The sequence below is a fragment of the Syngnathus scovelli genome, chromosome 12 (assembly GCF_024217435.2).
Source record: "Syngnathus scovelli strain Florida chromosome 12, RoL_Ssco_1.2, whole genome shotgun sequence".
Lineage (NCBI taxonomy): Eukaryota > Metazoa > Chordata > Actinopteri > Syngnathiformes > Syngnathidae > Syngnathus > Syngnathus scovelli.
In genome coordinates this window covers 8061916-8085684 of record NC_090858.1, presented here as the reverse complement: position 1 = coordinate 8085684, position 23769 = coordinate 8061916, and the positions used below count along the sequence as shown (strand labels likewise).

Genomic DNA, 23769 nt, shown 5'->3' with positions numbered 1-23769 from the left:
AAACAGAAAAGAGAAAAAATATGAAATGAATGGACTGCACGCTATGAAAAAAAAACACTAACAGAATACAGAGAAAAATAAAATTCTATTAGGGCTACATTAAAAAAAAAAGGCAGCAGATTAAATATGACTGAATATCCCTTTTCCAAGGCCAGTTCCATTGTATTTCTATCGAGAACAGCAATCAAAAGAGGTCAAAAATGACTAAACAGATGGTGGCAGGAGATGGCTTTGTATGTGGTCCGTGAAGGACATGATTGAAATAGCGGGTGTCCAGACTGTTAAGAACTTTCTATGCACCCTTCATTCCATTTTATAAACATCACATCTCACTGGCAGGAGCATTTTCAATATTATATTACAACACCAATCTCCCCACCGACAATTATTTACAGAGTGGGATGGGGGCTACAACTTGAGGGGATGTGGGAACTTTAAATTCAAAAATAGGAAGAACAAGATGGAAAACTTTGTGTGTATCTATGAGTGCTGTCATAACATTGTAGGAAATAATGTGTTTTATTTTTAATTTAATTTTATTGCGTTTCTTTTGTCGAACTGACTGACTTGAACTGAAACCTTGCAGGTGTACCCAATAAAGTGACCAAGTCTAAATCTTTGCTGGGTGTTTGCCTATCACTCCCGTCCATGCAACAGTGAAAGGGACATTTATGATAGCTGTGTTTGCTTAGCCTTAAAGGAAAGACAAATAATGACACGCAGGACAGCCAAATAATAACACTTGAAATGATAAAAATATATCGATCAGCGATCTTGTGTATGCCAAGTGACACATTCACAGAACATCTACAGCAAAATGTGTCTCATCTTCCCTCTGTGTCACAATAACTTGAGTGCATCTTTTCCTAGCGACCTCCGGAGACGTGTTTTGTTAGCTCACAAAGTGTATTTGTCTAATTTGCTTCCCCACGCAAAACAGCGTAGGATTCTCAGACTGAAAGTGAAGCTCAATATTTCCTCAGACGACGCATCTGATCCCCCAGTTGCATTTAAAGAGCTTTGTCCAAATGCTCGGGCGTGTTGCTTTTTGTGTCTTGGTATATGCGTCCTCTGTGGATGTGTGTCTTTGAGTCTAATGCGCTGTCAGCTGAATCTCTCCCTGCTCATCACAGGGCGCACACTTGGTGTCAGGGCGGGTCTGACTCATTCTCATATGCTTTACACCGCGCTAATTTTAAGACTGTGATGTGTCATGCTTTTTTCTCTCACCTTCTCTCACTCTCCATCTGTACTTTTTAGATGTGGCTCGTCAGCCTTCTTACTTTGCTTCTTGTAAACATCTGTCTAGGGCACAGGTGTCAAACTCGAGGCCCGGGGGGCCAGATACGGCCCGCCACATCATTTTATGTGGTCCACGAAGATAAATTGTGCATCAAATTTGTGTCATTACTAGAATCGCAAATTGTCTTCACTTTTAATAATATCTTTTTTTAAATGTTTGACTAGTTTTTACTCGTCTGATTTGAAAATGAGTTATTTGTCAGTTTGTTTTGTAGCTTTTACTGGATATAATATTAGGTGCTCAGACAATTATTTGGGTTGGTTCATAATGGCCCTCCGAAAGAAGCTATGAATACAATGCGGCCCGCGAAAAAAAGGAGTTTGACACCCCTGGTCTAGGGTGTCGCTATTTTATCTTCTCATGGCTCTCTGTAGGATTTGTGTTCTTCCCAGCTACTTTCACACATTTTCTGTACAAAATCACTTGGACATGCACTGCACCCTCTAAAATGGTCCGACTGTGAAAAGAAATCACTTTCTGAAAGATGTTCTACTATCATTTGAATGACCACCTGGGGCAACAAATATAATCGAAGGGGATTTGTCCTGATGGAGGCCTTAGAAAATCTATATTCTCTCAGATAAGAAGCAATTGAAACCCTGGCACAGATTTATTACGTATTCATGGTCCAGTGGAAGATTTAAGGTTGAGAAATGAGTTCAACGTTTACTCAATCCATTCAGGTTACTTACTGCGTGCACAGAGCCCCTCAGTACAGTTTTTGCTCTCCATCATGCTCCCGCTGCAGTGCTTGCCTCCATTTCTGGGTGGGGGGGCTTGGCATTCCCGGCTTCTCCAGTGGGTGCACTCTGTACTGCAGGCAGACCACTTTGCCCATTCTGTCCAGCCTCCATCCACTAGAATGGCACAAGATAGTATGTAAGAGCATTAATCAGAACAGCAATGAATTAAGCATGACTTTAGTACTAGCACTACATGACATAATGAATAATAATATGTAAGAGATGACAGTGGTTCATTTAGCAATTTGCAGATGCCTTTTATGGTTTCATTTCTGAGTCATGGTGGTCTGGTGGGCAAAGCAACAAGTGTGTGTCACATTTAATTAACACAGTGGTCCAAATGCCAATGACGAAATGAGAGCAGTTATATGACAGGAATGATGATGCAACCTAATTGGTGATAACTTGATATGCATCCAAAGTTTATTATTTTAAGCAGAATTTTGTATTGATCACTCCCGTGGTCAAGGCAGGAGCAAATAAATAAATAAATAAATAAATAAATAAATAAATAAATAAATAAATAAATAAATAAATAAAGTTAAAAGACTAAATGAACAACCATAGAACATTGATGTGGGCAAAAACAATTACATGGCTGAATGAAGTTTGAAGCTGGTTATTCTGAACCATTGCATGCGTGCGGATTTCATTAGTTCTGTTTTAGTAAGTTTACATAAAAATCTTTGACTAACAAGCCATTATTGTATTATGAGCAAATGTCAACAGTTTGCATATGTGCTGATTAACCAATAGAAAATAATTACAGAGATCGGTTTTGTGGCGGCACCAGTTATTTCGAGTAACTGCTTAAAATATGATCTAAATTTCTGTATCATTTGAAAAGCTGTGTGACAAAATAAGATGGATGAGATGGTCATGCTAACCTGGACACAGTGTGGTGCAGGTCACTCTCTGGAAGGGTGGGCCTTCACAGAAGGCTCCTCCATTGAGAGGGGCAGGGTTGGTGCAACTACGTGTTCGTCGCTGCCAGCCCCGCCCACACTTTGTGTTACACTCAGACCATTCTGTCCACGAGGACCAGCCGCCGCTCACTAACATACAAAGACAATAATAATGCTACGGTTTCGAAGCATTTTAATATTTTGTAATATCCAGAATCATTGTGTAGATATGTTTAGGAAGTTTGTGTTACCATAAACAATGACACTTGCGGTGCTGCTGCGTCTTTTGGCCACCACATTGCGAGCCAAGCAAGTATAGTTGGCCGTGTCTGAGAGTCGGGCCTGTTTGATTATTAGATTGTGATCGATGGTAATCAGAAAGTTGGAGTCTTGCGAAGGGTCAATGACATCTTCGTTTTTCAGCCAGTCCACCTTAAAGGAGACAGAACCTCATGATTTAAACTTTATACATTTATGGAAAATATTTTGTCATAAAGTTCTCTTGAAATGTACGTATTGTGTGTTGGAATTATTTCAACCAGCCAAAGAGTTCTACCTCAGCGGTGGGCATGCCTTCTGGGGGGCGACATTGCAACAAGACTTCCTGCTCTAGTCGCACTTCCCGTCCCAATGGCTCCTGCTCAAAGTTTTTCCTCAAGTCTAAAAGGCAGAAACACAGGTCGGCAGTTAGCCAAAGTTGCTTTGCGACAGATAAATGACATTTAGCTTCTCCCTCACATCTACAGCATACTATTTCAAGCTGTCACTTATTTTTTTTCCATTTGTACCTTCACAACAGGACTGTCAATCACAAGGCAACTCACACCGGATGACAGCATGTTAGTCAGTTTGCATGTATGGTTGACAAAACACAATAAAGGTGCCAAAAACTGACATGCAATTCGGACGTAGGCGCGGTTGCTCTTGGTGGTGCCGGCTGAGCTCCAGGCTACACACTGACACCAGTAGTCCTCCAACCCGAACAGCTCCTCAACTTGGGTCCTGGAAACTGAGATATCCACCTCCCTCACCACAAGGCCTGCGGGGAGACGGCAAAAGAGCATGATAATGCACATCGACAATGAGTTGGCTACGGGCCAAATGCAGTTATCGTGTACATAAAACCTTGAAGGAGCTAATGGAACATGTAGTTGAAAATGCAGTTTGTAATTGAGTATGCTGTTTAGGTCTGTAAAATACAAGGTGACATTGCTGTTTTTTGTTCACTGGGCATCTTTGAGATTCACCTGTAACCTGGTCCAAGCTCTCTCTTGTGACATGGTCATTCTGATTGACCCACTCCCCGTTGCACTTGAAGTAGATCTGTGTGGCTGGTGACGCCCTGCACCGAAGCTGAACGGGCCGGTTCTTCACGATAAAAGCATCTTCTGGTTCAAGCAGGAATTCTGGGAGAGGTTCTGCTGGCGCTGATGGATATGAGTCTGGAAGAACCTCGCCATCACTGTAGTCGCTGCTTTCTGAAAATATTGACATACGTATATAGGGCTGATTAAAAGGATTGTTGTTTTCCAGAAACACTTCAGCATTTATAAGAATGGCTGTTCTGTGGTTCTGCCTCCCAGAAATCTGGAGAGACGTCAGTGGTCCACATTTCGAAATAAAAGCGGAGTGAACAAACTTCAATGAATAGGCAGCGCTGATCGTGACATTATCCGGTGACATACTCAATACTTTGCCAGTGACATTTTGGAAAGACTTTTTTCCTAGTAGAAAAGACACAATTTCCCACCCTCTTGGTTGTTTTTCAAACCTTTTTTTTCTGAGTTTAGAATTCTGGAATCAATTCAATGCGATTTCTATTGGAACCCTGTCCAAAAGAACCACTCTGTGGATTTCAATTGTGGATGCAGGAGTTTGGAAATAAAAGACTCTGAAAAGTCGGTCATGTGTTCTCCTTTCGTGTACTGCTGCACTGGTAGCACTCAGTCACTTTCGTTTCTTTGTTTTATTAAGTACCCATTGTCTGTCTGGTATGGTGTAACTATTTACAGAGCCAATGCACCCTGCAGTGCAAATGCAAACCTGATTATAGAAAATGGAGATTAAAAAAAATTACAGTTTGGTGGTAAAGTAAGAGGGAGGAATCATATTGCACTAGATGGAGTCATCATTTTGTATTCCAGCCTTATAGCAGACGACGGCAGCAATCACAATGCATGCATTTGCATTTGCAGATGCATTTTAGCAGATGACAGTTCCAGTGGTGCATAAACAAATTCCATTAACCAGTTAAATTTGTCATTCCATTAAGCTTTTCACATTCAAACACAGCAATATCACAATCCCACGGCTCTCCGATCTCAATTTTGCATTACTGATAAAATAAAAAAATGTTTGGAGGCAGATATTTGGAACAGGTACATTTTGATGGTGTTATAAATGTATCAAGCCCAACATGATGAGTTATTCCACAACCCTGGAACAAGAGAATCTACTTAGTGTTACAGTCTTCTATTTTTAGGAACACAAGGAGTTCTCAAGCAACCACCCTCTAGCCCACTTTCCCCCCTGACAGACTTTTTGCTCAGACATTAGAACAAAGCAAAGCGGAACACAGAAAGCGATGGCAAGCAGGAGTGAGAGTTTGGAAGGCTCTTAGGCCGAGTCTAATGAATGGTGATAGAATAGTTGAAGTGCTCTCTTGTAACCTAAAGTCACCCATTAGTCAGTCATCTCAAGTTATCCATGAATGTCTACACAAGGAGTCTGTACGGGCAATTTTTTTTAATAACCTGTAAGTGCAAACGGAAACCACAGGTTTCTTAAGTTGATGACTTGGACCTTCTTGCACAAAAACACCATTAAAGGGCAGCTGGTGTCATGGGCTCCCTTTTCACAAAGAAATTTAATTAGCACTATAAACGACATACACTACACCAGTTATTATCCTCCGCATTCAAACATGCTCAACAAAAATGATATCTGGCTCTTAAAAACTATCAGGATGCAACCATTCTCCTTGTGGCATGCATGAGGTGAGAAAAATGTCTAAATGAGGGACAGACTAGTGATGCAGGACAGAAAAATAAGATGTAGGCTATGGCTCCAGGTAAGCAAAATATATAGAAAAATAAAAATAATAAAAAAGCAAATGAAGCCGACCTGTCCCGAGGCATCAAAGAAGCGAAGAAGGCGTTCTCGTGCAAGGTCTCCACCCACTTCAAGGACAGCAAGGACGCACGTAGCCTTTGGCGGGGCATTCAGACCATCACGGACTACAAGCCCGCGCCGAGGAGCTGTGAGGGCGACGTCCGTCTGCTGAACGATCTGAACCGCTTCTTTGCTCGCTTCGACGCCCAGAACAGCACTTGCCCACTGAAGTCCACTCCCCCCCCGCACGAGCAGCCCCTGCGCCTCTCTGCCGACGGTGTGAGGAGGGCGCTTGCCGCTATTGACACCCGTAAGGCGGCGGGCCCTGACAACATCCCGGGTCGAGCGCTGAAGGACTGTGCTGGGGAGCTGTCGGGTGTCTTCACGGACATCTTTAACGTTTCCCTGCAGCAGGCCATCGTCCCCTCGTGTTTCAAGGCTGCCACCATCGTTCCTGTGCCAAAGAAACCTGCACCGTCCTGCTTCAATGACTACCGCCCTGTGGCACTGACGCCCATCATCATGAAGTGCTTTGAGCGGCTGGTCATGGAGCACATCAAGTCCGTTCTCCCCCCCACCATTGACCCTTTCCAGTTTGCGTACCGTGCCAAGCGGTCCTCTGAGGATGCCATCTGCTCTGCCCTCCACTCGGCCCTCACCCACCTGGAGAGAAAGGACTCATATGTGAGGTTGCTGTTTGTGGACTTCAGCTCTGCCTTCAACACCATTGTGCCGCAGCGACTCATCTGCAAACTCGACGAGCTGGGCCTCAGTACCTCCCTCTGCAACTGGATACTGGACTTCCTCTGTCAGAGGCCTCAGGTGGTACGTGTTGGCGACAAAATCTCCGCCAGCATCACGCTGAGCACGGGAGCCCCCCAGGGCTGCGTGCTCAGTCCATTGCTCTTCACCCTGCTGACGCATGACTGCACTGCGACCTACAGCGACAACCGCATAGTGAAGTTTGCTGACGACACGACTCTGGTGGGTCTCATCACGAAGGGCGACGAGACTCGGTACAGGTCGGAAGTTGACCTTCTGACCACGTGGTGCAGGGACAACAACCTCCTGCTGAACGTCAATAAGACCAAGGAAATGATTGTTGACTTCCGGAAGGGTCACACAACACACCTGCCGCTGATCATCGACGGTGCTGTGGTGGAGAGGGTGAGCTGCACCAAGTTCCTGGGGGTGCACATCAGTGAGGACCTCTCCTGGTCCGAAAACACCTCGTCACTGGCAAAGAAAGCTCAGCGCCGCTTGTACTTCCTGCGGAAGCTCAGGCGTGCATGTGCTCCTCAGGCAGTCCTGTCTACATTTTACCGTGGCACCATTGAGAGCGTCCTCACCAGTTGCATCGCTGTCTGGGGTGGTAACTGCACTGAACAGAACTTGAAGGCCCTGCAGCGCATAGTGAATACGGCTGGTAAGATTATTGGTGCTTCGCTACCCTCCCTGAAGGACATTTACACCTCCCATGTCGCCCGCAAGGCAACCTCGATTGCCAGAGATGTGAGTCACCCGGCTCACTCTTTGTTTGACCTTCTGCCCTCTGGGAAGAGGTACAGGAGCCTGCGCTCCCGCACCACCAGACTCGCCAACAGCTTCTTTCTCCAGGCTGTTAGGGCCCTGAACTCGCTACCCCCTTCTGCGTAGCGTGCGGCACTGTTGCGCTACTTTCGGGAATGTCTGCTGTACTCGCACTTGCTCCTTTTTTTTTTCTGCTCCTCCTATTTATTTATTTATTTATTGTTGTGTTATTTATTCATTATTTATTCAGCACGCTTTTGTTATACTTGTTTACTGTTTGTCTGTTGTGCGCCATGTCTTGTCACCGTGGGATAGGGGGGAACGAAATTTCGGTTTCTTTGTGTGTCTTTGGCATGTGGAGAAATTGACAATAAAGCTGACTTTGACTTTGACTTTGAATGAATAAATAAATAAATAAATAAATAAATAAATAAGCAAGCAAGCAAACAAATAAACAATTAACTAATAAATAAATAAATAAATAAATAAATAAATAAATAAATAAAGCTCGGATACCAATGCTTCGGAGATTATACAATTCATAATGTTAGCAGTTGAACAAGTCTGAACACATTAACCTCCGATCAGCTGAAAACAACTTTATCATATTGTGATACAACAACTCATCAATACTGTGCATAACTTTGATAAAAATTTCGATGCAAGACTTTAAGTAGCTACACTTGCTGATGCACACAAGCGTGAACCGAAACGTTAACACATCTGAACATGCACAACAATTGTCATGGTGCTTCTCTCACGCCCTCTCTTTGTTTGTTCTCTCTCTCTCCGTCCTCTTGCTAGAAAAGTCGCCTTCAGCCTTTCAGACTTTGAATTCGCTGTCAATAACCAATTGTGTTGCTCCTCCCCACCCTTCACCCACGCTCTTTCTCTTTGCCCAGCATTGATTGTTCAGTGTTCAAACATCAGCTGGAAAAAAAAACACAGCCTGTCACTCTTAAGGGACAGGGGAGATTTAGGGGGGTGGCATGGGGGGGGAGGTGACTAGAGACAGCCCAATTGAGCGAAATGTTGGTTCACTTGGAAAATAATAAGTGAAGACCCCTGCAAATATGGGTACATCTCCTACTTTATATGTTCTGGGGCCAGCACACTTTAATTCAATATTTTTTTTTCAGATGATGGAGGCAAGAGAGCAAAAGACAGCTTCTTCCTCTTTCGGCGATAATGGACCTGGGTGGTTTTAAGTGGAATCTGTGTTTTTGGGCCAGTGTACAAACATCCATCAGGGCTCAGCAGCCGGCAATTTGTGCAGATAGGACGAGTCTCGGAGACAACAACTCCTTGCAGTGCGCCACAACAAGACTTCTATTGCTCTAATGGCAGACAACAGACGGTTGCAAAGTGCAGGGTTCAACATGGTCTTTTCAACAAATACACGCAACATGTGAACCTGTGTTTATGCAGTCGCTATCCAACTTTTCTTGTATATAGGAGCATGTCAAGGTGGACAATTCTCTTCAGTTTGATACCGTTTTGTATTTATATTTATTATCTTATTATTGTCAAAAATATATGTCGGCTCCACGGCTAATCCAAAGATATTTCATCTATGTTCCATTTTTATTGTCACACAGCACATTATAGTAAGAAATGTGAAATCGTGGTTTTCTGTTCCAAATGTGTCCCATTTGATGAAAATGTGTGCCGTAAAAGTGTGTGTGAGTGTGTGTGGCACTGTTGGAGCCTCAATGCCGTGTAATCTGTGTGACAGTAATGGAGCGTGGCCACACAACAAGGCAGCACTGTGGGTCTGGACCAAAATGACATGCGGGGAATACGAGAAGGCTTGACCCAAGTCAGGTCAAGTGCCACTAGCCCACAAGTAGAATGGAGAGAGGATGAGACTATGAAGAACCTGAATCCAGTTGCTGTCTGACATAACCCAGCTTGTTACAATGGCCTTTCAAGCTTCAAAAATTCACAATCATATATTTTTCCAAAACTCAGCATGACAACTCCAGTGATGATTCAAAATGTACTTGTCTTTAATATATTCCATGCTGTGCTCAAATGTGAAAACTGTAGTTGTTAAACTACAGGAAGATATCACAATAAAGTGCGTGTAGGTTTCCCTTGTGCAGCATATTTCAGGTGTCCTGCCAGGACAACAAACAAAAGCAATATCATTTCTTCTTCCTCCACTTCAGCTGGGTGTCTGACATAAAAATGCTTTTCTCCCTCTATTTAGTCCTGCCTGCTGGATTTAAATGGCTTCAGTAAGCACCCAGTACATTAGCTCACAGCTATGAAGTGACTTACTGAGCACAACAAACTTTGTGAACAGAAAGCCAAAAGCTCTGTTCCTATCAAGCAGTACCAAATAATTCAGGTCGATACAAATGTGCGTGTCGTACTTTTCAGGAAATGTGTTTAAGACCAGGGTTTATCATTTCATTCATGGCAAGAGCAGCTAAACTGGGTGATTTATGGGTCAACTAACTCCATTATTATCAGTCCAAACAGTTCACGGGCGGCCAGTAGAAGACATTTTAAAATCATGTTATGTTTTGTTTTGGATGAAATGTTGATGGAAAATGTGTATATCAGTGTGTGGTGACCTGAGTGCAGGTTGTACACAGCATCACTTCTCATATCAACAAAGGCCATGTGTGAAGATTCAAACAGTTTGCCCATCTGACTAAGCTCCCCCCCCCCCCGCTCGTCACACAGACACACACTGATTTGCACAAGCAATTACAAGTACAGAAACACACAAGTCATCTTTTAATAGTGACTTCACTTGTAAACAACCACACAATTCATTGCTGTTCCCCAGACAGCAGGCGTCAGGGAACAGAATTTGACATCCCGCTAAGAGTGCGGAGATCTAACACTCAAAGACCCCCAAGGCTTTGATGATGGCCTTGTGAATTTATTGTTTGGATATTTTGATACTGTCACCAACATGAGCACCACATGGCTCTGACACGTTGTACTCCCCACGAGCAGTCCAACCAGACACAGGCACATTAAAATTAAATATCGTCTTTTCTGCCTATACATTAAAATTAAATATCGTCTTTTCTGCCTATACTACTGCAACACTTCATGAAGATAAACATTTTAATGGAAATTTGTAATAAGTTTATTTGCAGGAGTTTATTAAAGTCACAGTTTAAACCCAATAAACCCAATAAAATTTACTATGGGAAATTGTAAACATTAATAATTGCATGAAGCTCTGGTGGGTCATGCTTTTACAACAACACTTACAGGAAATGTACACAGATAGAATTTAGTGTCTTATTACAATGTTTCGTTTTTATGCTTCCATTATATGATACTGATATAGGCAATCGTAATGGTTATAAGCACGATTGAGCAGTCTTAATGTTTTTAGACAAATGAAGTTTTTATTAAACACTTTTTTTCTATTCTGAATATTTTAACTTATGATTATGTTAGTTAACAAGTGACAAAACAACACCACATGCTGCCCTCTTCTTGCATGTATGCTAAAATAAAATATCTCTAATTTATTAGCATGATTAAGGGAGATGAATACGAAATCCTTCCTACCTTGTGTGCTACAGGTTCCATTAAATTCCTGGCTAAATAACCAACATCAATTTAGAATTAACATTACTCTGCTTCAATTGGCTTGACAAACTCCTGATAACTAACCATGAATGTACGTACACCATCAAATAACCTCAAAAATAATATATTGAAGTGGAAACTTGTGAAAGTTTTGCATGTGTGTGTGTGCTGAGAGAGAGAGAGAGAGAGAGAGAGAGAGAGAGAGAGAGAGAGAGAGAGAGAGAGAGAGAGAGAGAGAGAGAGAGAGAGAGAGAGAGAGAGAGAGAGAGAGAGAGAGAGAGGGGTGACGAGGAGCTTGAAAACAGATTGGCAGTGGAGGGAGACTGAGCAGATGATGGAAATGCAAAGTGACAGAAACGCTTCACTTGTCCATCCAGCATGCCTGTGTGGTGGGAGTGGGACAGACCAGGCTTGATGACATGGCAACAACCAACCTGCCCCCCCCCCCCCACACACACACAGTACAGACATGAAACAATCAGGAACCCATTTAAAGATCCGTTAGCTGCAATCTGTCACAAACTATAGCACGTCAGCCTTCTTTCCAGCACAAATCCAGTCAACCTGAAGAAAAACATACCAGAGCACAGATTACATCTCACCACATTGAACATTTCTGCATAGTATCTCACAAAGTTTATCTCAGAAAGAATTTCCAGCATGCCTTTAACTTTTGAGAATCCGTTTTTTCAACCATTTTTGAAACAATAGATGTGATGTTCTCAAGTGCCTAAAGATGGGTGAAGAAGAACATTCAAGGACTATTCCTGTTAGAAATTCATTGTTGGAGACAAATAAAAGTATCCCAGTAGACATGCGCGAATTGAAAATCAAGCTCCAATAATCAAACCATCTCAAATAAAAACACCGACTAACTTTTGATGACACTGAAATATTCAAATTGGAGAAAAATACATTATTTTGGCCTACGTTCATACCCAAATTAGAGTTACTACTATTGCATATAAATAGATTCCACAAGTAGTAGTGCTACTGTGATGAGAATTGATTTTATATACTGTACTGCCTGGTTTATATTTATCCCTGAGTGGAACACAAGGGACAGCCTACTGAAAGTGCGGCTGTGTGAGTGCGTTTTTTTAAAGTGTGTGGGTAAGTGTGACTGCAAGATTGGGAGCGCTAAGAGGATTTGCGGTTGTGTTGTAGCAGCCAACCCACTGGTGCTACCAGTGCCGTAGAGTGGACAGAACAGGCGGGGGGTGGGTCCCGTTTGGGCTGGAAATGTATTCCATCGCAGCTAGAGGGCGCCACCCCCGCGGAGCTCATTAATCATAGCCCATCAAAAAGTGTCCCTGTGCCATTTGTGTGTGTGCCCCAGAGTCCTCCCGCTGCATGGGAACATGGGAGTAGGCAAGTAGCACAATCAATCACTATCAAAGGTGCAGAGGGAGAAGCAGGGAGGGAGGAGGAGGAGGCACGGCGGGTGAGACAATGTTGTTTTCCTATTATCCTCTTGAAATTACAGAGCAATGTCGCACTTGGAGGTCAAACTCCTACATTAGACGTGCCCGCCCGCCCGTGCATGTGCGTGTGTGCGTGTCTAGTCATAACAGTACAGTAAGTGTTTTGTATAAGGCGCCACTGCTTGTCTGCCCCACCGCTGTGCAGCTGCCTGATGAGCGTTACGCAAATCTACACAGTGTGGCTGGTTGCCATGGTTGGTATTCACTTGGAGCCAGCCCTGTTCTCTAGAGGCTTGCAGTCTATGCAGATATTAACTATAGTCCACACACTTTTTTGTTGTTGTTGTTTTTGCTTCGCTTGCAGGAGTTGGTTGGGGACTAACAGGATGTGTTTGTGGATGTGTATATGTTGAATATGTGTGTGTGTGTGTATTGTGAAAAGGTGAGCAGTACACTGGAAGTTGGGGCCATTTTAATGGGAGTAATTACATGAGAAGATGAGCTGCATTCCTTCCTGAGGGCGAGCTGATTATAGGCCTCTCCTCTCCGGGCCCCTGTAATTACACACACTCTACACCCACCCCCTCCGACACCCACCCAATGTCCCTCTGTACTCATCACAGACTTTGTCGTAAAGTCACCTGCCTCATCACTTTGTCTCACAAAATAAAAAATAAAAAAATCATCACTCGACCTTCTCCTTATTCAATATTCATGCACAGGAGGAGATCAAACTTGTGAGATATTATGCAACTTATCTGCCAAACTTGATAAACCCTACTAGCACTTGCTTTGTTTACTCTGCTTGTGTTTTGACAAATGCCATCCGGTCCTTGTGACTACTCCTTGTTGACAGCTTTTGCCTTCCAGGTAATGTTGTACTATTTCTAACCCCGCTTTGGCGTCTCTCGGCGCTGCTCGCACAAAAGAGGGGCGGACTTCTACACATGACCTCACATTTTATACACCTTGTCAGAGCCAGTCAGTCCAGCCCAATCGGGGATTCCAGTCAGATTGGAGACACGCGGAATGGTAAATTATACATTCCTTACTCTGACATCTGAAATTGTTGCAAACAACCAACAGTTAGAGGTCCTGCTCCTCTTTCATTTATTCTCTCACATCAAGTCAGTGTGGGACAACAAGGAGACAGGTTGTGCGCTTTTCAGGATTGCATCGACTTACTCAAATTACAATATTCTTCCAACCCCCAAAAAATGACTCAATCAAGATTCAAGTATGACCTTTTAGTTCACCCTGATTTTTTTTACTCTTATCCAACATGACAATTTGGGCAATTTTAAGCTTTATGGAAACATTTTTGGGAAGGCCCATTACTTAAGGAGGCAAAGTCTACAAAGGTATTTTCTCATTAGCATATTTTGAGCTTGTCCTTAGCACTCAACATACTTGACTTGAAATACAAAGCTTTCCCGTCATAGATAAAACAAGAAAAGCAGTCTTTTATATCACAGTCTTAGACATTTGAGTCATAACAGCATTTATTCTACACTCAGATTAAATTGCTCAATCTTTCTATGATTCTTGTTATCATCCAGACGAAAAACACATTCTTATGAAAATCAAGTGGCTTTGTCCAAATATGCCAATAGAGGATGATGTATGAAATGTTCCTGTCCTGAATAGAACTTTCTGGTTAGATGAAGATGGCACCGTGACCGTGATAGACGGGAAATGTGTAGGCGCTATAAGTGTCACAGACACTTGGAAAATGCGGATGCAAGATGCAGCAACTGTGATTGCAAACTTGTTTGGCAGAAGTTGTCACAACATGTATGGTTTTTATTATTGGATTCGACAACCCCGCCTACCCAAGAGACAGGAAGTCTCCTGACTCCGTACAAATGAAATCAGACACTCCGATCAGGTGATAATTAAGAGAGAGGAACATTTCGAGGTTTGGTGAGAGACAGTGATTCGTCACAGGAAAAATCAGATGGATTAAAAATGAAAGGGCTCCATTTGGAAAGACTGTGAGCGAAGTCTGATGCAGACAGAAATAGAGGCAAGGTAGTCAAGGAAAGAACTTGAACAAAAGAACGAGTAAATGGGAGCGATGAAGGAGCAAGTACAAGAGTGTAAGTGGGTAGTTGCGCCAGGAAAGAGGGAAGGTATGTTGATGGAAAGAGCGAAGGAGAAGGAAATGGAGAGAGACACGGAAATACTCCCTGGGTGCAGTTCAAATGCAACTCTTGATAACTCTGAGTGAGCATGTGTGTGTGTATGTGTGTGTGGCTACGGTTGCCACAGTATCTGGTTCTATCGGCGAAGCCTGCTGCTGTAATGTGTTGTGACAGGGCTTGATTCTTGTGACTAACTGTTTTGGCAGGGGAGCTTCTCTGTCATGCTAATGAACAGATGAGCAGATGAGCCGGATTGACAGCGGATGGACGTGCAATGTGTGTGACGACCCTCACAACATACACGTGCGGACGAATACTACGGAGAGCTGCTAGGGTAATATGGGAGAAAGCGAGGAATAACATTGTAGCGTTTGCGTCACTCTGCTCCTTGATTACGCCCCATTGCGTCGGAGAAATCCCAAGACGCGTTACCCAATAGTCTCAGTGAAGATGTGTGTGGCTGCTGGGTTACAGGGGAAAATTTATTAATCTGCTTTTCATGTAAGAATTTGTCAAAAGCCAACTAGCGTACCATCCTCGAAAATGTGTCCCGAACTAAAACGATCCATTATTCTTTCCAAATTTAAAATCTTGTTACGTGTCACTTTAAAGACATTATTTCTTTCCTCCAGTGTGATGAGTCAGCACTCATGCGTCAATCATTCATGAGACTTTAGCTCCTGACTGACATTCTTTGCTGCTCTGCCTTGCAGCCCAAGAACGTGTCCTTGACCTATAGACAAGAGAGGTAAGGAAAAAAAACTTAAGCCAAATTCCATATTAGGACAACTATGACGAGACCGACCGGAATGATGGCCATGGAGAACCCAGATTAAAACAGATGCATCAAAATAAAAACTCAAATAAAAGCAAAAAGCTTTTGTGTATATCAGCTCGAAGTTGGAATGTGGTATATAAAAAAAATGAGACCAATATAAATCATTTCGAGTCTACTACAAGGTCTGTACTGAGCGGCATAATGCACACTTCCCATTCATCATACAGTGGTGAATACTAGCAATCTGAAAACGTAATTATTTGGATGGACCAACCAAACCTCATACAAACTATACGCAGCCCTGGTCAGGAGGTCAGTGTCTCCCAACAGCACCGTTTTGTGTTGTATACACAGCACATTATTTTCAATAGTGATTTTTTTTTTTTTTTGGTACTGACTCCCTCTCTGCTTGTCCCACTCAATGCTGGCGAAGAGGTTTGTGTAAGCCATTAGGATGATGAAGAGGACTTTCATCAGTACACACCCTCAGGCCAGGGGCTGACAGGAGCTTTACCTCGACAAGCCTCTCAAACACACCGCTCAACATGAGACAGCACCTAGCGAAGAGGTCCGCAGGCAATCTCCACTCATGGATGGTCACACACACTCACACACAGCATAGAAGTGCGACCTTTGTGTTGCCAACTTTCCACTTCAGCTGCTACACACTGAGAGAAATTGTTTGCTTTTTTCCTAACGTAATTACATCACAAAAAAGTGTCAGATAAATACTCTGAAGAGTCTACTTGCCAAAAAAAAAAGTCACCAAGGTACTTTCAGGATTAAAGAAGCTTTATTGTTGATTCAAATTATGCAGGTGTTTATTAATCATATTGTACAATGAATTATTATTTTTTGGGTTTAAAATTAACCATAGAGCATATGAGTTGAATTAGGTTATAATAAGGCTATAAAATAGGTAAATACATTCTAGAAACAACAAAATATATTCCAGTCGAATTGAAAACAATTTCAAGTATCCGTTTGGATGAACAAATTGTCCTTCATGATGCTGAAGCAGTTAGCCATGCAACACATGATAACATTTTACTTCCACAGCAGACAACATCCTTGATTTTGTGCACTTAAATGACTTCTTAAAATGACATCTAATCTGTTTTTCAAGAGCAAGAATGAAAAGTTTGTTTCTAAGCAGCTAAATGCGACCGTGGTCAACCAATGACTGTTGCTGACTCCCAATTGTGCATCCACTAAAACATAAAAACCTGTATCGGGTTTTTGAGGCTCCACATACATTATTGCCTCGAGATTTTAATCAATTCCATGCCCATGCCCATTATTAAAAGTGATTATGAAGACCAGTCCAGAGTGTACACTGCCTCTCGCCCAAAGTCAGCTGGAAGAGGCTCCAGTTTACCCATGGCCCTAATGAAGATAATTTGGAAAAAGGATAGAAATTGTGCATAAAATAGGTTTTTAAATTTGCGATTGCATAACGAATTGCCTTTGGAAGACGTACTTGCTCGCCGTGCACACTAGTGTACATCAGCCAATACCATCAGCGTTTGAGTAGGAGGGCGCAAGGATACTCAAGAGGCAGAATGTCCTGACTAATTTCTCACTCAGTATTCTGATCTATTTTTAATCATTGGCGCACATTGCCTAATAGCGTAACCGCCATGCAGGGCTTGGTCCAGATGGGCAGAGTCATTCATCAAATGGGTAGTGAGGGAGGAAGACAGAGCATGAGGCAGGGAAGGAAAGTAGACAGGTAGAGAGGAAGGGAAGGAGGGGAGAGACAAAGATAAAATGAGAGTACAAGCGACAAGTGGAAAAGAATGAGGGAGCGAGACAGAAATTGATAAAGACAGGGAACAAAAAGGGAACATGAACCAGAGGAGCCACAGGAGGCAAGACGACCTGCTTTCATAGAAGCACTATTGATTACTTAAAGATGAAAAGCAAAAGAAAGAGTTCGGCTTAGAGAGTAGATAAATGAACTCATCGAAGCAGGCTTCCAAACACAAAACTGGGCTAGAGTAACAAATAAAATTGCACAAACTTTCCTGGAATCTAATAAAGTGGAAGCTGGCAGCAACTGCTTAATCCAGTGCTTGGATGACTAATAAAGTCTGATGGATAAAAGGTATGACAGGTTGGGAGTCGGACGACTGAGCTAAATATAAACTCAAAGGGCATTATCATACAACATATGGGAGCTGATTTGCTCTAATTATTTTTTTTTCCATGTTGGATTTATCAGTCAGTCTAAAGATTACACTGTGTATGAATGAGAAACACATTTAGTTTTATCATTTAAGAAGACATTACATTATAATTCTTTCCAGCGGTTGGAACGAGCGGCAGTAAACACGAAAATAAAATGCTATTTGTTTAACGTCTGTATAAATTGAGTTAGGAAACTGCGAAACAGATTACGATATGCAATCAAAAAAGTAACACGGGGAAAGTTACTTAAGTTAAAGCCATTTGTTTATAAATGGACAGACGCTATATAATCCATTCCAATTCATGCATCTGTCTATTTCCTATATCATTTGTCCTCAATTGGGTCACAATTGATCTGGAGCCCAGCCCGGCTGACTTTGGGTAAGCGGCAAGTTGGTTGCCAGTTGCACATAAATTAATGTAGACTACTGTATGTGCTCAACCAACATAATTTGACCATTTTAGTGCAGTGTCGTAATTGGATATTTACTACAGCTTATTGATTTATGGTGCGCTATTTCTTGTCCAAAAACAGTCAACAAGCCTTTCAAATTGTGTAAAACTTCACTTCAAACGTGCATGATGCTACACGAATGTTAAGAATGTTAAAGGGATACTTAAAGGGGTAAGATTTATGATGGTGACAGTTTAACCCTGGACCATATTATTTTTTATTCCCATGACTTCTAATGAGGAAAAATGGCTTCCAAATCTGAGATGCTCAGAAATGGATAATTTAATTTCACAAGCATTGTACTTTTACTATTTTCTTATTGGTGCAATCGTTCTTATGAAAATAATTTGTCTCTCTCATTACTTTAGAATTATGAGTTTTACTCTATTGCTGTGTGTTCACCTGAAATGTCTCTGGTCCGACCAAGGATCAATGTGTGTGAACCAAATGAAAATCTGCACAAATATTCATAAAGCAAAACACCTCAGATCAGTGAAGCAAGTTAATTCCATCCAGGACACACATTTAGCTTTGCCACGGCAAACTCATAAAAGAGAAAATAATTGAAAAAGCATATTGCCTAGTGCAAATTTGTGGGTTAGGGTTTGCTACGTTGCGTTAACACCACAACGTTTCACTGTTCGACATCATAAAGCCTTTCACACTTCAGTTCAATCATGAAACAAACACCGACAAGTGTTGAAGCCCACGACATGACCGAAGCTGTTTGTGACTCTTATTTGCACAACGGGGCACCATCAAAAATAATTTTCTCCATGTCAAACAACAATAGCCTCGAGTTATTTATCAAGCATACTCGCCTCTGCGATTTCTCCTCATTAAATATTATTCAGTGTGGAATGAAATGACTAGGACATTAATATGCACCACGTATTGTATAGTCTCCAATCATTTTAATGGCAGCCGAGACAATGAACACAATCAGCGGGGCAAATAACATGAAAGGGAAAAATCGACAGGAAGACTTGTAAATGGAGAGAAGAGCTGAAGCGATCCAGTGTACACTGAAGGTGTGATGAAGAAGAGCGCAAAGCACACACACGACACACACACACACCTGGGGCCTCTTGAGGAGTACAAAGTAATGAAAAGTACACTGCAGCATGCTCTTCCTTTAGGTCCCCAACAGCGAGCACAAACAAAGAAAGACATCTCCCCAATCTAACACCCTTAATCTCCTCCATGACCACATATGAGCAATAATTCCAATCTTTGCCCGCTCTTCCACTTTCCATCTTTCCTCCCACTTGCACAGGCCCTGGCTAAAGTTGCGTATCATGTGGTCCATTAAGAATCCAGGGGGTGTGAAGCACTGAGACCAAAATATCCACAGCGCACTCTGTTTCTCTCACCAACTCATAGACGGAACGCCTCAGGGTAATATCACAATAAGCTCTCCTTGTCCCTGTCCCCCCATGCACTTCTATAATTCATCTTAATTGAGAAAAACAAGCAAGTAAAGGGAAGCGCTAGAAGGATGTAAAGTGCAGGTCACATGTCTTTGGGAATAAGGGAATTTGTGTATGTTTTCCATTTGGGAAGGGAGTTTACCATTTCTAAATAGATTGACCTTTCATCATTCCCTATTTTATTCCTTATTCCCCCACACGGGCAAAACTGAGGTACCTTTGAGCTCATATAGACAGAAGCAGAGACAGATGACGTTAAAACATGTTTTTGAAAATAGACCCTGTGGAATGGTTGCTGTCATAGCAACACTTTCATCAGAGTTGTATCAAATGCCTTCATTAAAAGAAGACTGAAAAACAGAAGACTGGATTCAATGGAGAGAAAGTTGTGCATCATGCTTGCCAATCTGATTGGCCTCTAATGAACATGACTGTCAGAGAGCTCATCAAAGTTTTTTATTTTTTACTACCTACCAGCTCTGATCAAAACAGTTTCTCTCAGCGCTTTTGTGATGTGGAAAAAATCAATCTGCCGTGTCAGGTTTCAACTTTACAATAAGAAATAAGTCTCTGGATCGCTGGTCGATGGAAGCCTATCTTATATTTCAGCATTCTCTTGAACATTCGTGACTACATTTTTGATGTTCAATCAATACTGAAGAAGGAACAAGCGGCATTTCCGCACTGAATGGTACGGTGCCAAACATCTGCCTCAGTTCCCCAAGTATGTGTCTTTCAAAAATACAGTAGCATTTGTGTTTGCTTGTATTTTTTTTCCATCCACGCTTCAAAGCCTGCGCTATCTAGGGCATTGGTCAGCAGTTTTAATCAATTTTCAAAACACAGGAGCACGAAGGCAGCCAGGATTTCCCAGCCGGACTTTAGAGAGTGGACATAGCAATAATAATAACAACACAAAATCTAATCTGAATTATGCTCTAAAGAGATTAGGTCAGAATAATCCTCAGAATAAACACAAATAGGGATGGGGGGGGGGGGGGGTTGCCAATCTAAATACAGAAGAGATCCACAGTGTGTATGCACACTCTATATTGCGCCATTTGGGTTTGATTATTAGTGATGATGGTGCTTATTGTTTTTCGGCTCTGCAGAAAGCCACAGTGAGTTTTTTTAGTAGATTACAGTTGACAATAGCCCTTAATTGAAATGAAATTTGTCATGTGTAGCAAATATGTAAAGACTTTTGCACACGACTGAACACAATTGAGTCTTGTCAACTATTTCTATGAAAGCAGCTGCTTCAAGCTAAAATGTCGAACCTTGTTAAACAATTACAATTTGCACGGTTTGATTGATTCAGTAGTTGCGGCTTTGCTGGTGCTGACGTTGTGTGGCCAGGGTTCAGAGATCAGCACGGACAAGGCCCGAGGAGACCTTAAGGTCACCGACTGCCTTTCTGCTGAGTCAGCCATTGTACGGCATGCATGGCTGCACCACTTCATGTCTATTCAGAGTCTATTCAGCAGCATCAGCTAAGTGTAATAGAAGAACCTGCTCCATTGTCTGAGCCAAAGTCTGTTTGAGCTGGCCTCACTTCATCTCCCAGTGAGTTCAGAGAAACAGATAAGTCTCAAAGAATAGGGGCGGATTTACACAAGAAAAAAAAAGGCACGTTCAACACATTCAGGTCGATTCCAGCTCTCTAACAACAAGCTGCTTGACCTCACCGGAGGACCTTTGTAAATTATCTCAAAAGAGGAGCGTAAAATAAACTTCTCAGCCTGTTACTCTATAAGCAGGTCATCTTAACTCATTGTATTTCAGTTCCCGCTCACTTTGAAAGGATAACATTAGCTGCGTTCAAATATTACAATCCGCAAATGGCTGATAAGAGATCAGCTACACTGCTAATAAGTTCACAGTTTCTGAAGTGTTATGCAAGTATATGAGCATGCTCACAAAATGGCCATATTACTCTAAAAAAAAAAAAAAGCCATCTGGAAACATCAGCACTACTGAGAGCACAACTAAATAAGTCAGAGTGCTATGGCGTTCTCATTTAAAGTGCCTCCAAAGAGCCCCATTATTACCTTCCCAGAATGCAAATGTGCTATGGGGCAATTAGGGGTTGAGCCAATACCAGTGTAAGCCCATAAAAATCTGCCCTTCCATGATCATTCAGTGACATGACTCCTGGGCAAGACTGGAACGCTGGCCTTTAAATGTGTCATAATTATGAGTCTATGCCTAAAATTAATCGTGGCGCTTTGTATTTCTTTCCCACAGGACTGGATCCAAGCCATGCATATGTTAGTGTCAGCGCCGCTAATGAACTAAATAAACTTGCAATTGTACTTGTTAGGCCGCCATAAGTGGCAGGTAAAGACAAGAGGCCTGCAGGGAGAAATGTCTCTCTTTTTTTTTTTCTTCCTCAGATCTTAGCCATCGAGAGGCATTTAGAGAGGTTAGCTATTTTGTTTGTAGAGACAGGCACCCTCATCCAGGATGTCTCAGTGTAATTACACGCTACAGAAGACATTCATTCCTGTCCTTCTTCACGGAGAAAGATAAAAGACAAGAAACACAGACTACTTTTTTTTCCCTGAAAGAGAAGTAGAGAAAGATAATAGAAGGACAAAAGGGTTGGCAAGCGTTTGTGAGAACTTAATAAACCTCCTCCGTCTCTTCTTTACGTCTATCTACTGTCTTTCCTGCTGTTTGCCTCAAGATGTGTAAAACGCCGCGTGATTGTCGTCTCACCACTGAGAAATATGTGGACGACAACAAGACGGCTATGACAGCAGAGCTGTAGAAGATCCCAGGGGAATCCTTCTGGGAGTGGATGAGATGTGTCAGAGAAGGTTTGGAAATGTATTTCAGAGGGAAAAGCCCGTAATATGGATTTGAAATTCATCTGTCCTGTAACTTTTCAGACAGACCTGAACAAAGTATAAAATAGCATGCGGTGGTTAATGGAGGTTGTATTCTATTTGATGGACTTTTTATTGGCAGGGTGAGGTAGCATCCTGGAGCCTTTGAACATCTAAGTTCCTGTGTGGCATCTGAGTCGAGGGGAAATTAAAAAAAATAAAAAATAAATAAAAAATAAATAAAAAACATCCTGGAGTCTCACTGTCACTGTGATGTTGCCAAGAAACCTTTATAGACTCCAGGAGGTTCCTGAGCCACATCGAGAAATGGCTTATCATCACTGATGCTGTAACTTTAGCGGAACAAAAGAAGCCAGCTACGTGTCAATGAAATTTGCAGATAGAAAACAAATTATCGTTGAAACTCTATATTCCCTTTCATCTTTGTTCCCCTCTGGTTTTACTGCAGATGCCTTTGCTGCCAACCCTGCAGGACACTGTGTTCGCCTGTCCAACTGTGGTACAAAGGCCTCCAGGGAGAAGGCTACAAACGACCCATCTGCCAAGGAATCTGCCAGTCCGTCTGTCTGGCTCGCCACAGGTATGTCTGTCCCTGCACAAATCCATGTTGCATTTATTAAGTCATGGAAGAGGAGAGCTGCTGTTGGCTGCAGCGTGAAGGTTGAATCCATAGACGGGCATTGCTCAGTGTTTAATGACCCACTATAACTATAGCTATTCATCTCCCGCATCACAGCACTGAAACGCACTAGAAACGGTCCTCTGCCGAACATATTGCATCTTGTTCAATCATAAGTCTTCAGTGATGCTTTTCCCATGGCCTTCCGAGCATAATCCTCCCACCTCCCCTCACTCCCTTTATACTGTAAAGCTGAACTTTGACTCGTGACTACCGTTTAATGCCTTTACAATGAAAAAGGGAAAAAGAAGTGATAACCACCGAATGGCCACCGAGGATCCAATCAAGCAGAAATAAGACCGTATTCATCCCTGATTTATAAACATCAGTGTTATATTCATTAGTAATATGTGCGGTCTCTATTTGCCACACGCACACACCTTAGCGACGCTCAACAGAAGCAGTCATCAGAGCAGAAACACACAAAGTTAATGAACCCTCGCCAGTCAGCATGGCTGTCCATCTGCTTTCATAATCCCCATTAAGTGCACGTCGAGTGTGCAACCCAATCAGCTATATGAAACACATTCAGTAACAGTCATTTTTAAGATTTCCTATCAAGAAAAAAGTTCACTGTGTTTTAGTACACAGGGGAGGGAGGTGCCTTCTGATTTATCTGTCATAATGCCCGGATACCTTAGCTCAGCTCACTAGCTAATCTA

General features: G+C 42.3%; 1 protein-coding gene across 2 annotated transcripts in view; it reads right to left on the bottom strand.

Moving 5' to 3' along the window:
* The window catches only part of unc5b (unc-5 netrin receptor B), a 40137-nt gene that overhangs the window by 8969 nt on the left and 7399 nt on the right, over window positions 1-23769 (bottom strand). For both annotated transcript variants that reach the window (XM_049735967.2, XM_049735965.2), the window contains exons 2-7: window positions 4199-4429; window positions 3847-3990; window positions 3508-3611; window positions 3203-3383; window positions 2934-3101; window positions 1996-2160 (exon numbers count right to left, since the gene is read on the bottom strand). In XM_049735967.2, the coding sequence (XP_049591924.1) occupies window positions 1996-2160; window positions 2934-3101; window positions 3203-3383; window positions 3508-3611; window positions 3847-3990; window positions 4199-4429 (993 nt within the window). The remainder of the gene's footprint in view (window positions 1-1995; window positions 2161-2933; window positions 3102-3202; window positions 3384-3507; window positions 3612-3846; window positions 3991-4198; window positions 4430-23769) is intronic.